The 23,831-nt window shown below is 42.8% G+C and overlaps 1 protein-coding gene across 4 annotated transcripts; it reads right to left on the bottom strand.

The window, feature by feature from the left end:
* Positions 1-2,503: 2,503 nt before the first annotated feature.
* Positions 2,504-23,633, bottom strand: ifrd2 (interferon-related developmental regulator 2). Of its 4 annotated transcripts, XM_080015638.1 has the most exons (14): positions 23,171-23,633; positions 22,276-22,344; positions 18,834-18,944; positions 18,454-18,538; positions 16,141-16,265; positions 7,952-8,109; positions 7,466-7,519; positions 7,149-7,327; positions 6,724-6,832; positions 6,307-6,441; positions 5,426-5,554; positions 4,935-5,027; positions 4,349-4,453; positions 2,504-4,009 (listed from the first exon to the last, which is right to left on the bottom strand). In XM_080015638.1, the coding sequence occupies exons 1-14, from the start codon at positions 23,211-23,213 to the stop codon at positions 3,929-3,931; spliced, it is 1,476 nt and encodes a 491-aa protein (XP_079871764.1). In that variant the 5' UTR covers positions 23,214-23,633; the 3' UTR covers positions 2,504-3,928. The 4 variants fall into 4 exon arrangements, with proteins under 4 accessions (XP_079871764.1, XP_079871765.1, XP_079871766.1 ...); XM_080015639.1 differs by lacking the exon at positions 22,276-22,344; XM_080015640.1 differs by lacking the exon at positions 4,349-4,453.
* Positions 23,634-23,831: the final 198 nt, after the last annotated feature.

Raw genomic sequence — 23,831 nt, forward strand, 5'->3', positions numbered from 1 at the left:
GAACCTTGACGTTCTCGTTCTTGAGCAATAAATCTAATAATAACATAGTTAATATTATGACTGCACTATATCTCAGCTTTGGGAGCTCAGTGACCTATTCACCTCAAACCTTCCAGACACCTCAACCCCCTTAAAGGGATCTCTCCTTAAAGCCAGATCATGCCAAATAAATGGGACTCATATTGGGACACTAAAATACACAAACCTAACACTCTATCTAACATAATACGGGATTGGGGAACTTTGATAGTGTGCGTCGGCCCATGCATTGCCTTTGATTCCCTATGCCAAACTGCCGAGTTGTCGGACGAGGTGGGGGGGGGGTTATCGAGATAGCTTTTACCAACCCTAACCCAAAACCCTAACCCCTAAACCCTAACCCTAACCTCTTCATACTTATACCCATAACCCTAACCCTAAACCTAACCCTAACCTATTCATACTGATACCCCTAACCCTAACCCTAATCCTCACCCTAAAGCCCTACCCAACACAAGGAGGTGCCTTAACCTTAAGCTTGGCCTTACCCCACACAGGGAGGTGACCCCCCATCCCATACCCTAATCCGCACCCTAACCAGGAAACCTAACCCCAATCCACCTCCCTTGACCCCAATCACAACCCCATCCTGAGTACTCTGTAAACCCGATACTCAATATGTTGGCATCTGGGGGACCCCCTCTGATGCAATCCCAACTCTAGCCACCAAAGGACCTGGTCAGTCCGGGAGAGGGCCTAGTAAAGGGTTGGCCGGGACTCCATTCAGAATCCCCCAGTGTAAGTCCAACAATTAGAGGGCAGGAGAATCCAGTCCTCGGGCCCTCAGGCCCTAACCCCTATCCCATACCCTCATCACTTCCCTCGATTCCAAGCCGTGGTTAGAAATCTAAAAGGCCCCATTTTGGCCCAAACCGGGCCCGACCCCCCCACACAGGGAGGTGCCCACCCAACCCATACCCTAATCCTAACCCCAACCAAGGAACCTTACATAACCCCAATCCACCTCCCTTAACCCCATTCACAACCCCTTCCCGAGTACTCTGCGAACCCCAAACTCAATTTGTTGGCATCTAGGGGGTCAAGGGTCAGTTGGGACTCCATTCAGAATCCCCCAGTGTAAGTCCAACAATTAGAGGGCAGGAGAATCCAGTCCTCGGGCCCTCACCCCAATCCTCTACCTTCACCCCTTCCCTCGATCCCAAGCCGTGGTTGGAAAGCTAAATTTTGTTTCTTTTAATTAACTTTCTCACTCCCATTGATCCATATTTTCCAAAAAAATATTTACAAACCGTAAGTAGAGCCGCAAGCCTTGAGCCTCGCCCCCTCCATCACCAATCCCCTCTTTTTTCATAAAGGTGGATGTGTGGTTATAATTTATTAAATTTGTTCACCCCCACTCACCTGTATTTCCAAAGGAGTATATTTTCATCCACATTCCCCAAAAAATATATTTTTATAAAAAGATGTGTTGTTTTCGTGCCCATGTCCTCTCACACCCTGGCCAGACAGCCAAAAGGAGCCGGAGTTAAACCATATCCCGACGCCACGCTCTTTATTTTTTTCTTCTCACAACAGACCTCATTTTCTCTCATTTTGTTTGGTTCCCCTCATTTCATGGACACGCCTAGCCTGATGAAGGGCAAAAACGCCCAAAACATAGCACAAATAGGCATGTCCAACGATGTCATTATCATTCAGCCAAAATGGCAAATTTATTGAAACAGCCACCATATACTTGGTGGCTACCCAAGGGGTTCTAAGAGTCTTGGTGATGTCGCTCTCAGATTCCTGTGATGGCCAGTGCACATCCATTTTTGGGAAGGACTTTCCTTCCTGAACGTGGCATTACCGACCACCCTAACACAGAAATCTAATTTCACAACCAACCTAAAAGCCTGACAAAGCTGTAATCTGATCCAAACACTGCAATACAGTTTGTATCCAACTTAAAAGCCAACCTAAAAAATGTAAATGCAACCCAAACACACAACTAACACAAGTTGTGTCAAATCAATCAGTTGTATCTCTACCTTGTACATGAATATTGGAGTGGGTAATATGGTAATGGTGAGCTGCAAATGACATGCGTCGGCCTGTGCATTGCCTTTGGTTACCTATTCGTTTGACGGCTGGGCAGGGGTAGGGTTTCTTTGTTTCAGGTGCCAAAGAGAAACCGAAAGTCTAGGACAATAAAGAAGCAGTGGGCAGAGCGTCCACCCTGCGTTCCACGTCATCTCGGAAATTTGTCATTTGTGTTGGTAGGAAGTGCCGCATTCATGGGAACTCTGAAAATTGTAATTTGTGACTAACATGACTAACCTGGACCCCATGTATTGCTACTTGCAGCTATATTTCAGCAAGTGTACAGAACACACTTGCTGACCTTTCACCACTTTGGTTAGTTTATTAATTTCAATTATTCTGTTTTCTCTGATCTTTTTTCCCTCTGCTTACGGAACACTTTCATTTCAGTAAAAGGGAAAGAAGCGACAGCTTGATTCATCATGACTTTATTGTATATCCCCAATACTTCAAGTACAACTATGATACATCCATAAAATGTATGTGTGTTATACACATAAGCATAGATTGTCTCCCACAAACTGGCATTAAAAATATACAAGGCAAAAAACCCTAGTAATTCCTTCATGTCAACTTAACACCATAATTGTCTTAAACCCTTCGGGGATTTTTGATTTCTTTAAAAATCACCGCATCAGTGTTTTCCCCACTTTTAATAAATTAGAAATCAATATACAATGAACCACCAGAAATGGTTAGAGCGATCTTTAACTGCCTTTTTTTTTTTAATTTACTACACAAATATTAGTAGTACTTTATAAGTAACACTTGAGTTTATTTTCAACCAGGCATCACCTTGTTTGAGTTCATTTAATTGATTTTAAAATAAAATAAAAATCTGTAATAACACACACTCACACAAACACTACACACTGTTTTTCGTTGTTTGCATTGTGTGAAAGGTCAGCTCCTGGATTGGCAGTTCAAGTAGCCACTCTGCGGTGCACAGAGAAGAGGACTTCAAGGGGAAACCAGGAAAAAGTGTGAGCTGGTTTTACACCACAGGGCCAAACCGGGGCCTGGCAGGACCAAACCACTTGGGTGCCAAACACCATAGGCACCAACAGTCAACTAAGCCACGGTTCCATAATAAATCGGTCCTGTGACAACATTTCACCATGGCCCCAGATCCGACAGCTGATTCCTGTTTGGCTCTGTGGTGGGAAAGCAGCGCACATGGTCATTCGAGTCAGAAAAATCAGGATTCGATCAGCAACGTCTTTCCAACGGAGCCGTGTAGCAGCAGCCGGGTCTGGTACGACGCAGCGGACCTCTCAGCCCCGTGCACAGATTTGGTATCGACATCTACTGTTAAGGCACCAAAAGAATTGAGAGATGTTGGGCAACTTCGAAGTACGCTGTTCCTATGCTAAGACTCATCCACGCTTAAGTTCATTTGCATTTCCTATGCAAAATTCAGCGAAGGCTGCAGGTCACAACAGAACCTCAAAAGATGACACATGGTTCATGAGGAAGAAACAACAGATCAGGACAGATATTGATCAATGGTCGAGAGGAAGGGGGTTCTCTCCGCCTTCTTATTTTTCACATACCTGAGCTACAACAGGATGGCGCATCTTGACATTTCGATGGAACTTTTTGGGGTTAAGAGCAGAACTAAAAGAGCCCGGTTTAAATATAGTTATTTAAATAGTGATACGAACCATAAAGGACTTGAAGATGTGACTATGTCGAGGTTGGAGTGAAACACTGAAGGCAGCAGCAGTTGTTGGTGTTTTTGTTTTTTTTCCTCCCATTGCGACTCATTGACCTGATCCTGTTCCGTCCCCGCTTTATTCCCTCCTTCCCATCTCCCTTTTTATTCCCCGCTCGTTCTTCTTCCTCCTCACATGACGTCGGCTCGTTTGTCCCTTACTTTGCTCCGTAGTTTAGTCCTGGCCTTAAAAGCAGCTGAATTGAATAAATGCTGTTGGAAGGAGGGAGAAAAATAAAACACCACATATCAACAAAATTCTAAAGCAGGTAAATCAGGCCTTATAAACATCATACTCAGATCTTTACAGGTTAATGTGTTTGTTTGATTTAAAACTAGATCAGGGACCTCCCACTCAAAAAACATGGTTAATTTCCCTGACTTTCCCCATTCCATATTCTATAGTCATATTCCAAAATGATATCTCAAAGGGAATACGTAATCATTGACTTTGAGTTCTCGTTTTACAATTGGGAGTGAAATACATGTCAACCAGAAAAAAACTTTATAAAGTTATTTTTAAAGCAGGAAAAAAAAAAACCATTCTATTACATTTATATGATATTCCATGACTGAGAAGATCAATTCAATTCCATGCTTTTCCATGTTTGGAAGTCCTGCCACTTCCCAGAAATCCCATGTGCTGCTGGACGTCAGCTGTATGTTTAAAAAAAAAAAAAAAATTCATTGAGATTGAAATTGTGAGAACTCCCTTTCTTTCCCACCTTAATTTACGGTGCAGGAAATTGTTTTAATTAGAATAAGATACGGAAAGTGAAAAAGAGACATGTCTCAGGAGCTGAATAGAGCAGTTGGATGTTGTAAAAACACTGGAGTACCTCACAAATATGGCAATGATGGAATAAAAAGCAGTGTTTGTACAGGTTCACCACAAGACGATCAAACTTGAACCAATAAACACTGTGAAATACTGAAAGTTTAATTATCAAACTATGAGTTGAAACAAAAGCTCAATATAATCCAAGCACCAGGAAATGATTTGAGATCCCATCCGGTTGTTCCTACCTCATGTTAAACCAACACGGTTCAGCGTCTGGACTTCCTGTTTTTCAACATCAAGAGACTATTATCCTCATCATTGCAATGTTTGCCAAAGTATATGAAGGTGTGGATTCACCTTTTCAAAGCGTGATATCTTGCTGCCCTTCACCGCAGCGTCCAGGATGAGTGGAGCACCGAGGCCGAAGACGTCTCTCAGTAAAGGGTTGAACTGCACCGAGAGACAGAGTAAAACAGAGTCAGAAGGAGCACTCAACCTGTAGGGCACTTCAGTCTTTTATCTCTTAACTTTTCATTTCTATACTTTTATTCTACTTTGCTTTTATGTCCCTAAACTTACCTTGTGTATGAAATGTTCTACAAATAAAACTGCCTCACAGCCCATCAACAGTTAGCGGCAAATTTAACTATAGACTAAGACATTTTCATCCAAACTTTTGTACGTTTGCAGAAGTGAAAATTAACCCAATTCAAATTATTTTCCAGAAACTTCATCAAAACACAACCAACAAAATACATGTTTGCAAATGGTGTTTTATATTGGACGCAAACAGTTTAATAGCTCTAAAACTCAAGTTTCAGGCATTTTAATGTGTGCGTCCTCCCAACCTGCAGGTGGTGTCGGACTCCAGACTCCAGCATTTCCTTGAAGGAGTCATAGATCCGTCTCCTCGTCCAGCTGTCGATGTAAATGCCCTCCACCCCGAAGCGGATCTTCTCCTCCTGGAAGTCCTCGTTCTGCACCAGAAGAAGACAAGGAGAAAGAGGAGGAAGATGAGGAAGAGAAAGAGAAGGAAGAGAAAGACGAGGAAGAGGAGGAAGAGAAGGCCAGCCATCAGTTTCAAAGCTGCATAAGCAGGACTGGGTATCCTATCATTTACCATTCACACATGTATTTATGGTTTAAGGTTGCCTTGATCAATTATTTTCCCCAGTACCACCTATACCTTACAAAGTATAAATAAAATCTGGTATGGATACGAAATATTGTATTTCACCATTTTCAGTTTTGAAAACAATTGGAGCAAACAAAAAGTTTGAAAACGTGTAAAAACCCTGATACAATTTAGACAAAATTTAATTACTTATTTTTCTATTATTTTTGCAAGCTGCAGTTTGTTCAAACAGTGCAATCACCATTATTGTGTGCACAAAAATCTATATGAAAAATATATATAAAATATAAAAATCCAGAGAAAAAAAATAGGTTCCAATTCCACTTTCTAAGATTCAAGATTTTTTTTCTTAGCTACATGCATCCAGTTCAGTTTCCACCTGGTTAAGGGTCATCTACTGCTTTAAAATAAAGACCTTTTAATTACTTTCAAGGCCCAAAATGTGTAAAATGTAGACACACCAATAACACATGAATACCTCAGCTTAATTCAACTGTAATCCCAGTATTTTGTATCATCTCTTGGTTCTATTCATTGATGAAGTAGAATGACAATGATTCCATTTATGCACTCTTTCCTTGATTTGCTGCGCACCTCTATGTAGTGCAGCACCTCCCTGAAGATGGATCGTTGCTTCCTCCGGTCGCTCTTGGCTCTGTGCTTGTTACCGTCTGTAGCTAGAGCTTTCAAACACTCACACAGGCTGACGCTGTCCTCCACCTCAAAGTCCTACACACACACACACACACACACACACACACACACACACACACACACACACACACACACACACACACACACACACACCCTAATGGATACACACACTGGTTTTAAGTATCCGTATTGGTCCTATAACAGCCTACAAACACCGTCAAACACAAACACCATACCACACCGTCATAGAAGCATGCCCAGAAGATATATGTCGATCATAATGCCCAAAATAATAAAGAATGTGTTGTCATTGAACATGCCTTTGCCTCCTCCCAAGGTGTGTGTGTGTGTCCTCACCTCATCTATCTCTCTCCCCAGCTCCACTAGCAGGGCGATGGTCTCTCCCACTGCGATCCTGTAGTTGACATCAGTGCTCTCCAGACAGGCCTGCAGCTTAGGGAGATGCCTGGTAGGGTGGGGGGCAGAGACACAAACTAACCCACGTTCTGAGGGTATGTACATTCTCACATGACACGCCAACCAATGTTGTGACTATCGGATTGACCTACATCGCTTAGTGGCCCAATTGGTACGAGACCAGACCAGGAGCTAAGACCAGCATTGGTACTGCGACGTGGTTCAGTTTGCAGTAGAAAAAGCAAAGGTGGTAGAAAAGCACCTCTAGAGACCTCAGTACAGTTTTACTCTGATGGAGGAAATGACTCAGGAACATCTCCATGCAAAAACTACATAAAATGTGTGGAATGTGGTGTGCAGCTTACAGGTGGAGCAGCACTGAGAGCCTCGAGCCCGGACACAGCGTGAGCAGCAGCGCCCAGGCCTGTAGGGCGGCGCTGTAAAGCCCTGCGCTGCCAGGCTTGGGCGTGGGCAGAACGCCCTCTCTGTTGGGGTAGGAAGACATGAAAACACTCTCCAGGTGGCTGGTGGACTTTACCAGGTCCTGAGAGGGGGGGAGGGGGGGAGGGGGGGGGATCCAAATAAGATTGTTTGGATTTATTACATTCATGTTCAACTGTGAAATTGAGTTCAGTGTTTGTAGTTTAGACTGAAACCACAGCAATAGTTGTGCTGTTCTCACCTCCCCCTCTTCAGCCGCTGACACATAGCAGCACATTCCCAGAGCTCTGGCACACTGACGACATAACCAAATACAATGTTAAAATCAGTACATACACAGTAACAACGTAGCTGATACCAACACCAATCCTGTTGTTTGTGTTGTTGATATTGATGGTTCTGTGCAAATGATGGAGGACCAGATCAGCCAAAAGTAAAATTACATGATACAGATATACAGAAATAGAAAAACATAAACGGGCATACAAAATACAAAAACAAACAGAAATGTAAAAATATTGAAATGAAGAATAAAAAAAAAACAATACAGAAACTGGATCACTAGGGCAATAAATAAATACTGAACTATATTCACTCTTTTGATGTCCAATTTCATTCATTTATTCATTGATTTTTCTGTATATCCAAGACTTTTTTGACATTTTATTATTTAATTAATTTAGTTATAGTTTTGGCAGATTGCTTAGCAACAACAATCATTCCTCACACTCTGGCGAGCAGCAGCGCTGGCTCCAGCGTCCATCAGGATGTTGCTGAGGATGGGACGCAGTGTCTTGAAGCCTTCCTCCCCCTCGCTGCCGCTCCCCAGCTGCACACAGAGCAGCACGAACACCATGGCAGCCACAGCCTGCTCCTCCCCTGCGCCTGCACACACAGGCGGGAAACCGACTCAAGGGACCGTTACGGTTCAGGGCTGTGAGAATAACTAGGGTCAAATGGGCTTCCACTCCTGAATTTAGTTTAATCACATCTCTACTTCTCCCTCCTCAATCAGGTGACAACTTGTACAACAACTGTACCGTGTTGTTGTCAAGAACACACACTTAAAAACTGGATAGCACTGTGAACAAAAACTTGGCTTAAATTCCCTTTAAGTAACTTGTACTCGAGTCAGAATGTGACCCGATATGTTCTGACTTGGGATGAAACAAACTGCGGTAAAATTCTCGACAGTATTAGCGTTTTAAATTTTAATTATCATTAAAACAGTGTTTGATTACCGCCCTTTGAAAAATTCACAGTATATAATGTCCAGCAGCAACGGTGACCTCCCAAACACAGGCGCAAACCCACAACATGGCAGTGGTAGTGGCCGCGCTCCGGAGATCTTTCAGCCTTCTAAGAGGACTAAGTCCAAAGCGTCGTCCTATTTTGGTTTTTATAAAACTGCAGAGGGAAAATTGTTCTAAGATAGTGAACCCGTCTGCAGAATATGCAGAAAGAAACTTGTGGCAAAAGGCGGCAACACTTTCTCTTATGAGCCGTCTTCCTGACCACCACCCACTACTTTATAGTGAATGCAACATGAGGTAAGTCAATGTATGATGGTGATCATGATTTGTCTATCTATAGCATAGCATGTTGTTCCGCTGCTGTATGCGTCGTGTGTCTGCGGACTCTATTGGCCCATTACACACGATAACATGTTACGTAGTTTAGTCACCTAACCAACAAATTGCTTATTTTAAATGCAGCAGTACATTTGTATTTATGTAAATTGTGCATGGGGTCATTGCATAAACTCAAATTCAGCACAGAAGACAGACGGTGTGTGCGTGTCTGTGAGAGAATAATAATAATAATAATGTAACAACCCTAATATTAAATATAGCTGCAGGTAGCAATACACTGGGTCCAGTTTATTCCTTATAGGCACATGTTACTTCGTTTTTTTGTGTAATGCAGCGAAATATACTGAACTTATAAACAATACATAGTTACGTCCATGTAATTTCACCAATCCAAAAAAACAAACAAAAAAAACCCCTTTTTTTTATTTACTTTTCATAACACTACATTTCATTTTAGAAATATATATCATGTAACATATATGTCATTTGTTATTACTATATTGTATTTTTTCTGTTAATAATGTGCAATTGGAAAATTCAGTTTAATGGATTACTTTTCTATATTGTAATGCAGACAACATTTATGGATTTTTAACATTAATTTGGCATTAGAATTATTATGGAAGAATTTGTCAAGATTACAAACACTTTCTGCCTTTTCATTAAAGTTTGACCAGGTGGAAGGGGAGTAAGGTCAGGAGTATCAGAGCCGGGTAGTAACTGTTCTACCATGGAGTGGATGGCAGGAGAAATGGGGTAGGGATAGTCTTGAAGGAAGAATAAGAAGTGTTGGACAGAGTGATGAGCATGAAGCTGGAAATTGATGGGGTGATAATGAATGTGGTCAGTGCATATGCTCCCCAAGTTGGGTGTGAGATGGAAGAGAAAGAATAAATCTTTAGTGAGTTGGATGTAGTGGTAGAGAGCGTCCCCAAGGGAGAGAGTGGTCGTTGGAGCAGATCTCAATGGACACGTTGGCGAAGGGATCAGAGACATAGGTGACGAGAAGGTGATCGGTAGGTATGGTGTCAAGGAGAGGAATGTGGAAGGACAGATGGTGGTAGATTTTGCCAAAAGGATGGAATTGGCTGTTGTGAATACGTATTTCAAGAAGAAGGAACACAGAATGACATACAAGAGTCGAGGAAGGTGCACACGGGTGGACTACATCTTACGCAGGAGATGCAATCTGAAAGAGATTAGTGACTGCAAAGCGGTGGTAGGGGAGTTTGTTGCTAGGCAGCATCGGATGGTGGTCTGTAGGATGACTCTGGAGGCCAAGAAGAGGAAGAGAGTGAATAAAGAGCCAAAGATAAAATGGTTGGAGTAGAAAAGGGAGGAGTGTTGCTTGCAATTTAGAGAAGAGGTATGGCAGGCAATAGGTGGGAATGAACAGTTACCAGATGACTGCGAAACAACTGCAGAAGTTGTGAGGAAGACAGCCAAGAAGGTAATCAGTGTATCATGCGAGAAGAGGAAAGAAGACAAGGACTCTTGGTGGTGGAATGAGGAAGTCCAAGAGAACATAGAGCAGAAGAGGTTGACGAAGAAGAAATGGGATAGTCAGAGAGATGAAGAAAGTAGGCAAGAGTAAAAGCTGATGCGACACAAGGGCGAAGAGAGAAGTGGCAAAGGAAAAGGCATACAACGAGTTGTATGAGAGGTTGGACAGTAAAGTAGGAGAAAAGGACTTGTACCGATTGGCAAGACAAAGGGACCAAGCTGGGAAGGATGTACAGCAGGTTAGGATGATGAAGGATAATGATGGGAATGTGCCGACTAGTGAGGAGAGTGTGTTGAGAAGGTGGAAGGAGTACTTTGAGGAGTTGATGAATGAAGAAAATGAGAGGGAGAGAAGAGTGGATGATGTGGGGATAGTAGATCAAGAAGTGCAGCAAATTAGCAAGGATGAGGTGAGAAAAGCATTAAAGAAGATGAAGAGTGGAAAGGCAGTTGGCCCAGATGACATACCTGGGGAAGCATGGAAATGTTTAGGTGAGATGGCAGTGGCGTTCCTAACGAGACTGTTTAACACCATCCTGGAAAGGGAGAGGATGCCAGAGGAGTGGAGAAGAAGTGTACTGGTACCCATCTTCAAGAATAAGGGAGAAGTACAGAGCTGTAGTCACTACAAGGGAATAAAGTTGATTAGCCACAGCATGAAGCTATGGGAAAGGATAGTTGAGGCTAGGTTAAGAGGAGAGGTGGGGATCAGCGAGCAGCAGTACGGTTTCATGAGTACGACAGATGCAATGTTTGCTTTAAGAATGCTGATGGAAAGTACAGGGAAGGCCAGAGGGAGTTGCACTGCGTCTTTGTGGATTTAGAGAAAGCATATTATAGGGTGCCGACAGAGGAAGTGGGGTATTGGATGAGGAAGTCGTAGGTGGCAGAGAAGTACGTAAGAGTGGTACAGGACATGTATGAGGGCAGTCAGACAGTAGTAAGGTGTGCAGTAGGCGTGACAAAGGCATTCAAAGTGGAGGTGAGATTGCATCAAGGATCAGTTCTGAGCCCTTTCTTGTTTGCAATGGTGATGGACAGGTTAACAGATGAAATCAGGCAGGAGTTGCCGTGGACTATTCGTGTTCGTGGATGACAATGATCTGAAGCGAGAGTAGGGAGCAGGTGGAGGAGAGCCTGGAGAAGTGGAGGCAGCATTAGAGAGAAGAGGAATGAAAGTCGGCAGAAGTAAGAGAATACATGTGCCTGAATGGGAGGGAGGGCGGTGAAAAGCTTAGAATGCTAGGATTGAAGGTGGAGAAGGCGGATGAGTTCAAGTATTTGGGGTCGACCATCCAAAGCAGCAGAGTGCGGGAGAGAGGTGAAGAAGAGAGTACAGGCAGGGTGGAGAAGAGTGTCCGGAGTGATCCGTGGCAGAAGGGTTCCAGAAAGAGTGAATGGGAAGGTCTACAGGACAGCAGTGAGACCAGCCATGATGTACGGTTTAGAGGCAGTGGGACTGACAAAAAGGCAGCTGGCTGAACTGGAGGTGGCAGAGTTGAGGATGTTGAGATTTTCATTGGAAGTGACAAGGATGGACAGGATTAAGAATGAGTACATTAGAGGGACAGCTCAGGTTGGACAGTTTGGTGGAAAAGGGAGAGGCCAGATTGAGATGCTTTGGACACGTGTGTAGGAGAAGGATGCTGAGAAAGGAGCTGCCAGGCAAGAGGAAAAGAGGAAGGCCAAAGAGAAGGTTTATGGATGGGGTGAGGGAGGACGTGCAGGTGGTTGGTGTAAGGGAGGAAGATGTGCAGAACAGAAGGTATTGGGGGCAGACGATCCGCTGTGGCGACCCCTTACAGGAGCAGGCAAAAGAAGACTTTAAACTAAATCTTCTCATTGTTATAACTTACCTTGTTGTATTGAAGTACATCCAGAGTCTCAGTGGCTGTAGTGGTGTGTGTCGTTTACGTCAATTATGACTTATTCACGTAGATTTACTATAATTAAGATTTAAGTAATTTATTTGTTGACTTTTTTCCTTGGATTACATTTTCAGTAAGTCACATTTCCATGAAATACAAAAAATGTTGTGGTACTTCTGTGAGTAATTACCATTGCACGGCTTCTATTTTCCCGACACCTCACTGGATCTTGAACGCATCACTCAGAGATAAAATATCAATCGAACAGATCTACTGACATCTAACAGGTAAGAAGCTATATAAATATACACGAAAATCCATAGTTTGGTAGCGTCTAGTGTGATCCTCCTAATTATGTGAGCATAGGTTATAAGAACAAAGCATATGAGCATTGCTTATATGGATAAAGCATAAATTATTGCATCTTCCAATCAAACGAGATGCGATTCAGGAGGATTTAAATGTATATTTAATACAACGCAGACAATTAATGATACAATTATAGAACCCAGAATCGTGATGTGGCGCCGTCCCTTTCAACCGCCTGCGTGAACACCTTGTGTCGATTACGCACATTTTGGTATTTTTAGAGCTTATAGAGCTTATTATGCGTAATCACCGGGTGTCATGACATTTCACTGCATATACACCACTCACAAAAAGTTAGGGATATTTGGCTTTCGGGTGACATTTATGGAAAATGTAAAAAGTTCATGCTACAGTGATATTATATCATGAAAGTAGGGCATTTAAGAAAAGCATGCAATGGTGATTTCCTCATCTCAAACAATTGATTGAAACGAAAGCCAACAACAGCGGTGGGGATACCACAACAAAAAATGTCAATGTCTCAATAACTTGTCATGTGCCCTTGAGCATCAATTACAGCTTGACAATGACGTCTCATGCTGTTCACAAGTCGACTTATTGTCTGCTGAGGCATGGTACCCCACTCTTCTGAAGGGCGGCCCTCAGGTCATTGAGGTTCTGGGGTACAGAGTTACGAGCCTCTACACGGCCACTCAGCTGATCCCATAGGTTTTCTGTGGGATTCATGTCTGGAGAAAGTGCAGGCCACTCCATTTAAGGTACCCCAGTCTCCAGCAGCCGTTCCCTGATGATGCGACCTCGATGAGCTGGAGCATTGTCGTCCATGAAGATGAAATTAGGCCTGTGTTGTTCATGCAGGGGCACAATGACTGGATGAATGATGTCATTCAGGTAGTATGGGCTTGTCACTGTACCATTCACAATGCGTAGGGCAGTTCTGTATTGACTAGACACATCTGCCCACACTGTAACACCACCACCACCAAAGGCTCGTCTGGTGACAACTGTGGCTGATGCGTAGCGCTCTCCTTGACGTCTCCAACATCGTTGGCTGCCATCATTTCTGCTCAATGTGAATTGACTTTCATCAGAGAACAGCACTGAGGCCCACTGGTCCCTCGTTCAGTGTAAATGCAGTGTGACTCTTCCAGTTTCTCTGTATCTCTGTTGCAACCTGCTGATGACACTCTAAGCTCAGTGGCCCCTTCCCTCTGGGAACATACTGTTTGAAGCCTCGCAATGGCGAGATACTGTTGATCAGTTGTTAGGTGTCGTCTTGGTCTCATGATGTCAAAATGTGAACGGCATGATGAAGAGGATTGTTTAAATACCAATTCTAATTGAACCAGGAAATGTATTGGTCAATTCATGGATCAAACACCTGTTGTGAATTTTGCCGTTCAGCTCCTTGTTAGAGAACAGCAAGTTGTGCAAAAAGGACTGAAACACTGAACAGCTGGACATGTGGATTCAAAAGTTGAGAGAAGGTCAAATTAAGTTCACCTGTAAAGGTTAAAGTGCATTTTAAGTTCATCCTGAAATTTCACCCGAAAGCCGAATATCCCTTACTTTTTGTGAGTTGTATATGTATGACCGTATGTACACCGCGTTCCAAATTATTATGCAAATGATATTTTCTATGATTTTCGTAGGTAGTGATGCAAATGACATTCAGTATAATTTTCGAGCCATCAACCGTTAGGGCATAATTCGAATGTTATTGAACAAACCGCCCAATGATAACAGTATTTTTTTTTTTTTTTTAAATAAACTCAAAATGCACCATTCCAAATTATTATGCACAACAGTTTCAAAACATTTTATAGGTTGTAAAGAACTGAAAATAGTCATTTGTTGAATTTGCAGCATTAGGAGGTCATATTACTGAAATCAAAAGCTATTTCATTTAAAAAGATACATGCCAAGATACATGTTAACATAGGACCCATTCTTAGATAACACTTCACAATTCTTGCATCCATTGAACTTGTGAGTTTTTGGAGAGTTTCTTCTTGAGTTTTTTTGTAGGATGTCAGAATAGCCTCCCAGAGCTGCTGTTTTGATGTGAACTGCCTCCCACCCTCATAGATCTTTTGCTTGAGGATGCTCCAAAGGCTCTCAATAGGGTTGAGGTCAGGGGAGGATGGGGGCCACACCATGACTTTCTCTCCTTTTATGTCCATAGCAGCCAATGACACAGAGGTATTCCTTGCAGCATGAGATGGTGCATTGTCATGCATGAAGATGATTTTGCTACGGAAGGCACAGTTCTTCTTTTGGTGCCAAGGAAGAAAGTGTTCAGTCAGAAACTCTATATACTTGGCCAAAGTGATTTTCACACCTTCAGGGACCCTAAAGGGGCCCACCAGCTCTCTCCCCATGATTCCGGCCCAAAACATGACTCCGCCACCTCCTTGCTGACGTTGCAGCCTTGTTGGGACATGGTGGCCATCAACCAACCATCCACTACTCCATCCATCTGGACCATCCAGGGTTGCACGGCACTCATCAGTAAACAAGACTGTTTGAAACTGAGTCCATGTATTTCTGGGTCCACTGCAACCGTTTCTGCTTGTGAGCATTGGTTCGGGGTGGCCGAATAGTAGGTTTATGCACAACTGCAAGCCCCTGAAGGATTCTACACCTTGAGGTTTGCGAGACTCCAGAGGCACCAGCAGCTTCAAATACCTGTTTGCTGCTTTGTATTTCGCGCTTTTCGGCAGCAGAGATCCTTTTTCTTTCCCATATTGCTTGAAACCTGTGGCCTACTTAATAATGTGGCACATCCTTCTTAAGTAGTTTCTTTAATTGGGCTCACCTGGCAAACTAATTATCACAGGTGTTTGAGATTGATTTCAGTGATCCAAAGAGCCCTGAGACAATACCATCCATGAGTTTGAAAAACCTAAAATTAAATGTTCATGACACTTAAATCCAATTGGCATAATAATTTGGAACGCGGTGTATATGTATGTGACAAATCTCTTGAACTTGAACTAAACACTACAGAGTGACCAAATCCACGCTGTGTACTGGACACGCTTCAACTGGACACTCTCAATCGGAATCTGTACCAGAAGATGATCATTTTGTTTACAAATAGTGGCATGTCAGTTCAGCAGGACCAGCTATATATTTTGGGTCAAAGTTGTGTGGTTTTTCACTAATATCGGCTCTGTATGTGGATCGATTTAGATGAAACATCAACTATGAGGTGTTTGACATACCGGTTCAAAGACGACTTCAACTGCCTTCGTAGCCTCTGCCGAAGTCTGTGTTCCAGATAGTTTGTTTTCAAAATTCAGAGAATTTTCCCTGAACAATAACTTTTTCCACGTAACCTACAATGCATTTTCTGCACATTTTATACCGCAATAATACTGATAACTATGATAATTTTGGTCACAATAATTGTGATATAATATTTTCATACCGTTTCATCCCTAGTTTTGACTTTTGCTGTATTTTAATTTTTTTTAACCCCAGAATGCATGTCAGGACAATGAGCCTGTTTAAAATTTTGTAGATTACACAAGTCATCAGTATCTAATTAAATGAATCGAGAAAGAAATTATTTCACATCATCAAAAACACCTCTCACACCTTCAACTTGGCCCCCTCACCCTTTTTCAGACAGCGCTCCAGACAGTCACAGACGGTGAGGCGTCGCTCGATCAGGAAGTCGTAGAGAACTCTGGAGGAAAAGGCCTGACGCAGAGACTCCAGAGCAGCCAGACGGGTCTTTGCACTGATAGATACACAGATAGACAAATACAATATTAAAATCTCTAAATACACAGTAGGAACGTAGTTTATAAGAACACTGTCCTGTTGTTTACGCTCTTGGTATGGATGGTTAGGCAAATTATGGAGGACTAGATCAGCCAAAACTAAACTAAAACTACACGAGTGTAATGCACAAAAATACAAACAAAAAATGTATTTAATTTCATAAACATATATACTGTATATTTGACTTAAAGCTATATAACAATGAAAGCACTAAGAAGGAGTTGTACATTATATTGTTCTACTTGGAAGTGCTTTTGCAGATTTAAAGCTGAAGGTATAAAGAAGGACTATACTACATTTCTAATTTATTTCCATCTACTTTGTTAAAAATATCATGACTGTATAGAATTGAGAGCTGAGTTTGGTAAGTGAGCTGTGAGTGTATCCTAACACCCCTAGTGCAGCATAAAGTGCAGTGCTATGCAAAGTGATTAGAGATATATAATATAATAGTGAATATAGAAAATAAGAGTATGTGACCCACCGCAGCAAAACCCGGTATCTCGTGCATTTCTTAAATCAGCTTAAAAAAAAAGCTTTCTTGAAGGAAAATTTGATTTTTTCAGATTTGTGTTCCTTTGTTTTTTGTTTTTTTTAAATCTTTCTTCTTTTCAAAACCGAGTTTGATTTATTAATAGTAGAAAAATGTAAAACCGTGGAGTTAGACATTCCCGTTAGGTTACATGGTGAAAGACAGTTCACTTAACGATACGCTGAATAGCTCTGAACAACGCCGATCGTTCGTTTCCTTTAAAGCGACCATCCAGGTGAAGATTATTCCTTCATATTCCATGTGATGTGAAGTCACAATGTGAAACCGTTTTGATAGAATTCAACCGTTAAATCATACTACTTTTACACACACACACACACCATTGTGGAGGGGGCGTATACCAACGTACACAAACAAAGAATTCATGCTGACCTCACTTCCGATCTGGTTTCCCTTGTCCGTGAGAAAACTTTCATCTCTGTGTTGTTATGGATTACGAGAAGCGGGTGGCAGATCTAAATAATATCGCAGACCTTTATCTGACCAGTGCGATAGATCCCAGTCACTGTAAGCAGCGCGTACTGGACTTCATTTCCCGTGATGATCGTCAGTTCTCCGACAGCGATGCTGAATCCGATACCGGCATTATCCCGGACTTGGAGAACATTTCAAACAGCGGATTTCAACCTAAATGTGAGGATGAAACGGAATTTTTTCAAGAACCACCAGAGGAGACCGATGATACGACCGTTGTTGTTACAACGGAAGAAATTGATGAAGTGATGAAGTCCGTTTAGGTTGGTGATGCAGATTATGAAAGAGTAGTAATGCACAAAATTCTCAAGTTTACCTGCAAATGCAGCCAGGGGCGAAAAGAAAATGAAAATAGGCCTCAAACAGGCTCTCAGGGTGTAGCTGGGGTCGGGTTGGGGTTAGCTCACATAAAAACTCCAACAACTTTGAAGATATTTGGCATACGCACATTAATATATTAAATGACACTGCAAAACTGATATACAGAGACTCATATTATTGATACTCTACATTTTGTTGTGTCGCCGCATTTTAACTCCGAAACAATTCCACTTTTATAAAACATGTATATTCTTACTGTTAAATAAAAGCCTTTTTAAAATCAAAAGATGTTCAACATTCCCTCAAAACACAAGAACAATGCAGAGATTGTCCCATTGAGCAGGGTGTTAAGTCCCTATTCAGCAGGGTGTCAAGTGGCCATGCGGCTGTGTTGGTCCTCCAACAATTTGCATTCTGGGAGCTTGCTGAATAAAGCCAAGTGTGGGGGAAAACTTTGAAGGTGATTATCTCAGAAACACAGTTTGCCACACCCTTGTCATAACAAGTCATAGCTTTAAAAACATTTGCTTTATTTGCACAAGTGACACCTTGTTTGGAAGCTGATTCTTTACTTTCAAATTAGACTGAAAAAAAGTTAAGCCACCAAAGGTACCAAAAGTCTGCGGTGGGTCACATATGCCTGCATAAAACATACAAAGACAATAATTTTGTTTGTGTATTAGTAAACAACCAGAAGAGAGTAATCAAAGCTATTTAGAGGGCCTGCAGACCCCCTAATCATTCTGCTGATGCAGTTAAATACAACTCTGCTATATAGTGTGTCATGAAAACTCACCTTTTATCTGTCAAGTTGTCTATGTACTGTTTGAGTTTGTCTTCTGCCTCCTCCTGAGCGGTCTGTTCGTCCACTGCCTCCGACCCTGACACCACAACACAGTAAAACACCCAATATTATATTGGGGGGGATGGTAGCTCAGCTCGTGGTCTAGTAATCTAAAGGTTGCCGGTTCGATCCCAGGCTCCTCCTGCTAGCATGCTGTAGTGTCCTTGAGCAAGACACTTAACCCCTAATTGCTCCTGATGGCTGCGTCCATCGGTGTTTGAACAATTGTAAGTCGCTTTGGATAAAAGCGTCTGCTAAATGAAATGTAACAATATATCACACAATAATATAAAAAAAATAAAATCACTCAGTGTGTTTATTGATGCACCCACCTGGACCGTCCTCCAACACCGAGGCACTCTCACTAGCGCTGCTGTAGTGACTCTGAATATCAGATGTCAGCTCGTCATCGCTGGACTCAGCCTTCACCCCATTCCTACCTCCTGGGGGGGGGGGGGGGGATCGTTGACATTTTGTTAAACAGTGCCATTAAAATGTCTTGAAAGTGCATGTACTAGTTGTTAACAAAGATGGGACAAACAGGACTGTTGAGATTCTTATTGTCTGTGTGCTGAACATATACTGTACATGCAGGTGTAAGAGAGACACACCGGCTAAGCGTGACCAGAGGAGTTAGTGTTATCACAGCTCTTGTCTGTCTTGACTTGTGTTTCTTCCCCTCTGAAGATTCAAATTCTGTAAATTATCAGATAAAACACTAACTACAAATAAATTTGTTTCGGTTACTGTAATAAAGTGTTGAAACATTGTTTGTCACATTTTCGTTATTAAGCTGACGTATAACTGAACATTAAATTAATTACTCAAAATACAAGATGACTAAAAATGGCAACCATATTTTCAGTTTCGGCAACCAAAAGCTGATGCCTGGTTGCCAGCCTGGCAAACGCTTTTAAAAGTTAGTGTTGAGCCCTCCATTCATCTTGAGCTTATAGCCACACATTACATGGCATCTTTCAGAGTTGCCTTTCACTTGTTGTGGGTGCCAGGAAAGGCAGGACCCAAAGAGGAAAGAAGCTGGTTTGACTGGCTGGTCATTTCGGATAAGAGAAGTTACGATGAACAGGGAGGAAATCAGAACATTCCCCGAAATGTTCTGATTGTGTTTTGGGTTAACATCGCTTGGCTGGAGAAGAGGTGAGGTCCTGGCGAGCTAAGCTGGGCTAAACCTGTGAATCCTGCTGGCTCAGGACTATCTACTGTTGTTGGGATTACTGAAGACTAGAGGCATCATTTAATTCATTCAACTGGGGTGGGTGGGTGTCTGTGTGTGTGTGCGCATGTGTACTGTAGGTCAAATAGGTCGGACCAAGGTGACAGATGCCACGCTTAAATCTTTACAGCAATGCAACATGGGAGATTTTTGTTCAATAAAAATTAATAACCTCCAACTTAAAATCTTGTAATATTGCCCAATGCATTGCACATTTTAAATAGACAACATTCTTAACAGATTAGAATGCTGAATATATTGCTGAATCAAGCAATCCAAACCTTACATTTCCTTTAATCTTTTTTCCACCCTTATATTTCCCCACTCTATATTCTCTTTCTATGCCAACCCTACACTACCCTTCTTGGGGTTCCCACTTTACACTAGGCTTGAGCCGATATTTTCGATAACATTGCGATATTTGCAACCATATGCGATATCTCTCACGCTTTGACCTTGAGACTCACGCATATCAGACAGGTTCACATGCCACACCTCATATTTCTCAGGCTGAGAATCCCAGAATAATTCAAATTCCTTTAAAATAAATAAATAAATAAATTCACTCCCTCGTGCTTGCTTGGTGCCCGAGCACATTACATGAACACCAACGCGCCCCTTCCTAGTTGGAGTGGCATAAAGCGATCAGTTCTCCGTGATCTGGCATAAAGGTTCACTGTTTCACCAAAGAAAACAAATAAAGAATGCTTTAATTGTAAATTGTGGATATTGCCCAAGCCTACTTTACACCCAACTTTTAAAAGCAGGAAAGGAGAAGGTCCAACCTGCCTTTCCTACATTGTATCCAGACTGGTTTAACCGAACAGCTTCTATTTTCAGCTGGGACCCTGGAACGCTCCAACAGTGAGCACATATTCCAGAGAAGGTCCTTGAACCCAGAGGCCTCTTACACTCCCCAACCTGACACACCACACACACACTGTGTGTGTTGGGCCAAATGCTTTTGGCTGCATCTCACGTGTCATTTCTACGTTACTCCACTCTGCTGACACAGCAACCACTCTCAAACCTCCGCCAATCGGTCCTACTATAAGGGTCTCATATGATTGACACCTCTGAGTGATGATTCACCCAATCAGAGAGAAGGGGGCGGGAACCAATTTGTGTCACCAAGGCCCCAACCTCGAAAGATCCAGAACTAGGGTTAGCCTAAGATACGGATGAAGTTATTCAACAGTTTCCACATTATCGTATCTTCTTAATATGGAAAGGAAAAATATTTAAAATCCAAATTAGGGTCAGTGTGAGCAGTAACAACTGAAATTGATCTTTAAAAAGACTATGAAGCAAAGCCAAATATCCCTAAACTCTGTACAGTTTCCAATAGTAAAAAACTCTTATTTTGTGCAATAAGAGATTTTCACAATCCTAGTGAGAAACCAGGGTGCAGGCACACAGCTGTCTCACTCACACCTGTAACAACACCTGTAACACGGTAATAATACGGTAATAACACTCACTATAGTGAACAGAAAGCAACCCGACAATAGTTCAAAACAACGGCAGCATACAAAGAAACAGCACAACACTTGTTGCCGCCGCTGCAACAATGAAGAGCAATGTGGTCAGAACCCGGGATGAAATAATGAGACAACAACTTGGAATCAGGCCATCAGCACAAAGAAACGGGATGAAATGCAGTGCAGGTCCGGGTGAAAGCACTGGGAGAGTCCCAGAGGAAGAGTGGCCTCCTGCTGAGGACCACACTTTGGTTATGCATGCTTTTCGTGTGAAGGACATGCAACGTCAAAGGTCATGTGCAAGATGGCTGACCCACGAAGAATGGGGATCTATCAGAATTATACACAACATTCAGTCACTGGAAGAGTTCAGTTGGAATGAGAAGTTAAAGTGGTGATCCATCAGATCGTCTGTGTTGGGTGCATAACACAACAAGCCCCAGAATCCAGGTTTAATCGAGTCTTTGCTCAGAGACGGTCAATTCATTTTCTCCAGAGTTTGCCTTCTTCTGATCGATTGATCTGTTTTGTTTTCTTTGTCACTTGAGGCGGTGGGGATATATATTTTTTTATCCACAGTTGCATTTTAATTCTTGTGGGTGCCGGGAAAGGCGGACCCCACCACCACCAATGGAAATAGCATCTAGAGGAGCACATGCATAATGAAAATACATCCAATGGCTGTTTCTGACAAAGTGCCAGCTAAATAAAGTATGAAATACAGGATTTTTTTTAAAACAAAATAATCTTGCAGAATAACACTTTAATGTCTTGAGAAAGTCTTCAAGGTGATGTTTTTACCCAAGTTGATGTGTTGAAGTTTGGCACAAAGATGGTTAATTTGGTGTTTTATACCACGGTGATGTGCTGAAAGCGACCAGACAGTTGTTAGGTTTGGTCTTCTGAATGTGGGTGATGTTTCACACAGTGGGCTTCAGCGTGAGACTGTCAGATTGAAGCATGCAGGGATGGAGACACATGGAGATCGGTTCGGCACAGTGCCAGAGGTATGTACGGCAGGAGAAGGGGACGCAAGGGAGTCAAAGTTCAGAGACATACCTTTTAACAAAAGTGGAGCTTTGGCAGACAGCTGCAGCTGGAGAACCTCCTGTCGCAAGGAACCTGGGGCTGACCGGGGCAAACAAAGGAACCGTGGAAGATGTGGACGGCACAACCAGAGATGGACAGAAGTATGGATGGAGGTTGGTCAATGGATCGGTGAACAAAGGGGTTTGGAACGGACACGTGGAACGGAGGGATGGGGAAGGATGGAATGTTTGGGAGAACCACGGAACACAGGGAACCATGAGATCTGATCCTCGCAGAGAAGTAGATAAATATTCAAATCACCAAAAAAAGCAGTTCAGAAATATTTAAAGAAAATAATAAGTATAAACACGTGTGTAGTAGTATTAACCCTAAAGCATCTTGCACCTCCACGTTTATCTACATGCAGCAGTTTAGTGGGCCCTGCAACGTGATCCATAAAGCGTGAGGGCCGTGTACCCTGCCAGGCACATGCATGGTCCACACCACCGCTGGACGGGCTTCAGAACGATCAATAATACGAAAAATGAAACACACGCCGGTCCAGTTTCTTAACAAAACACCACCCTTTTTAAGCAGCTACACGGTGCATCAGGACGTTGCGTTTAAGAAACGAGCGCTTTCCAGAGCTGTGCGGATGTTAACGACAAAGGAATACTGCAAACACACAACGGTTTCGTTTTTTCGTTTGTTGTTGATCCAACTCACATTTTAACCACGACTTCACAACACCGGAGAATAAGGCCGGTGCCGCGGGTCGATCTCTCTGCCATGTGGCATCCGTGACCGTGTGCCATAGTAACTGTGAAGTTCAAGTTAAAATCCGCGTTGAGTTACACGACATTTCCCCCGGAGGAAAGTCGCTTTAGAACGGGGTTTCGGTGACGGGAGTGCTGCCGCTGCTTACCGGGTTTTCCTGAACCACGTTTCCCCTTCTTGCTCCGCGGCATCTTGCGCTCGGAACCGCCGCGACAACCTCGCTAAATAGGTTATTTAGCGAGTTTGGTACGGCTGTTTCCCGTCACACAAGACCTCGGTGTCGTGATGGAGGCGCCGGCAGGAGTCCTTCATCCGCGAGACAAACAAAAAAAGCCCCGTCCGATTACCGCGCCAGCAGCTAACGCGCTGAGCTAATGGCTAGCAGATAACGGCTAACGGGCGACGGGAGCTCTGGCTTCACCGCTGGATCTCTGTCCACCTCGATAGTTGTTCCAAGACGTAAAAAGAAAAAAAAGAGCGTCCTCCTCGAGCTTCTCCGTGGTGTATTATCTGTGGTTGTCCCCGGGCAGACTGTATTTGATGCCGGGTTGGGACGACAGGGGTTTGACAAAGTGCTGTGGACGAAGTTCGGAACACGCTCCTGTCGCCAAGTCCACCATCTTACTGCTAGTGATGCTGCGTTCGAGGCGAGCGGGATAATGCGGTTCACTTTACTTCCCTTGTGACTTGAACGCAGCATAATAAGCAGGGGCTTATTCAGTTAAAAGTTAGAACTTCACCAAAATCACATGCAAGAGGCGCAATTATACATTTTTAAAGATTATTTGTTTATCATGTCTATTAAGTTT

Source organism: Zeus faber (assembly GCF_960531495.2).
Source record: "Zeus faber genome assembly, chromosome: 15".
NCBI classification, from domain to species: Eukaryota; Metazoa; Chordata; class Actinopteri; order Zeiformes; family Zeidae; genus Zeus; species Zeus faber.

Coding starts and splice junctions, on each gene's coding strand:
- ifrd2 (XM_080015638.1), bottom strand. CDS start 23,213: ATGCCGCGGAGCAAGAAGGGGAAACGTGGTTCAGGAAAACCCG. Junction 7,520..7,951: donor GCGCTGCTGCTCGCCAGAGT/GTGAGGAATGAT, acceptor TTATGTCGTCAG/TGTGCCAGAGCTCTGGGAAT. Junction 6,833..7,148: donor CTCTCAGTGCTGCTCCACCT/GTAAGCTGCACA, acceptor CCACCCTACCAG/GCATCTCCCTAAGCTGCAGG.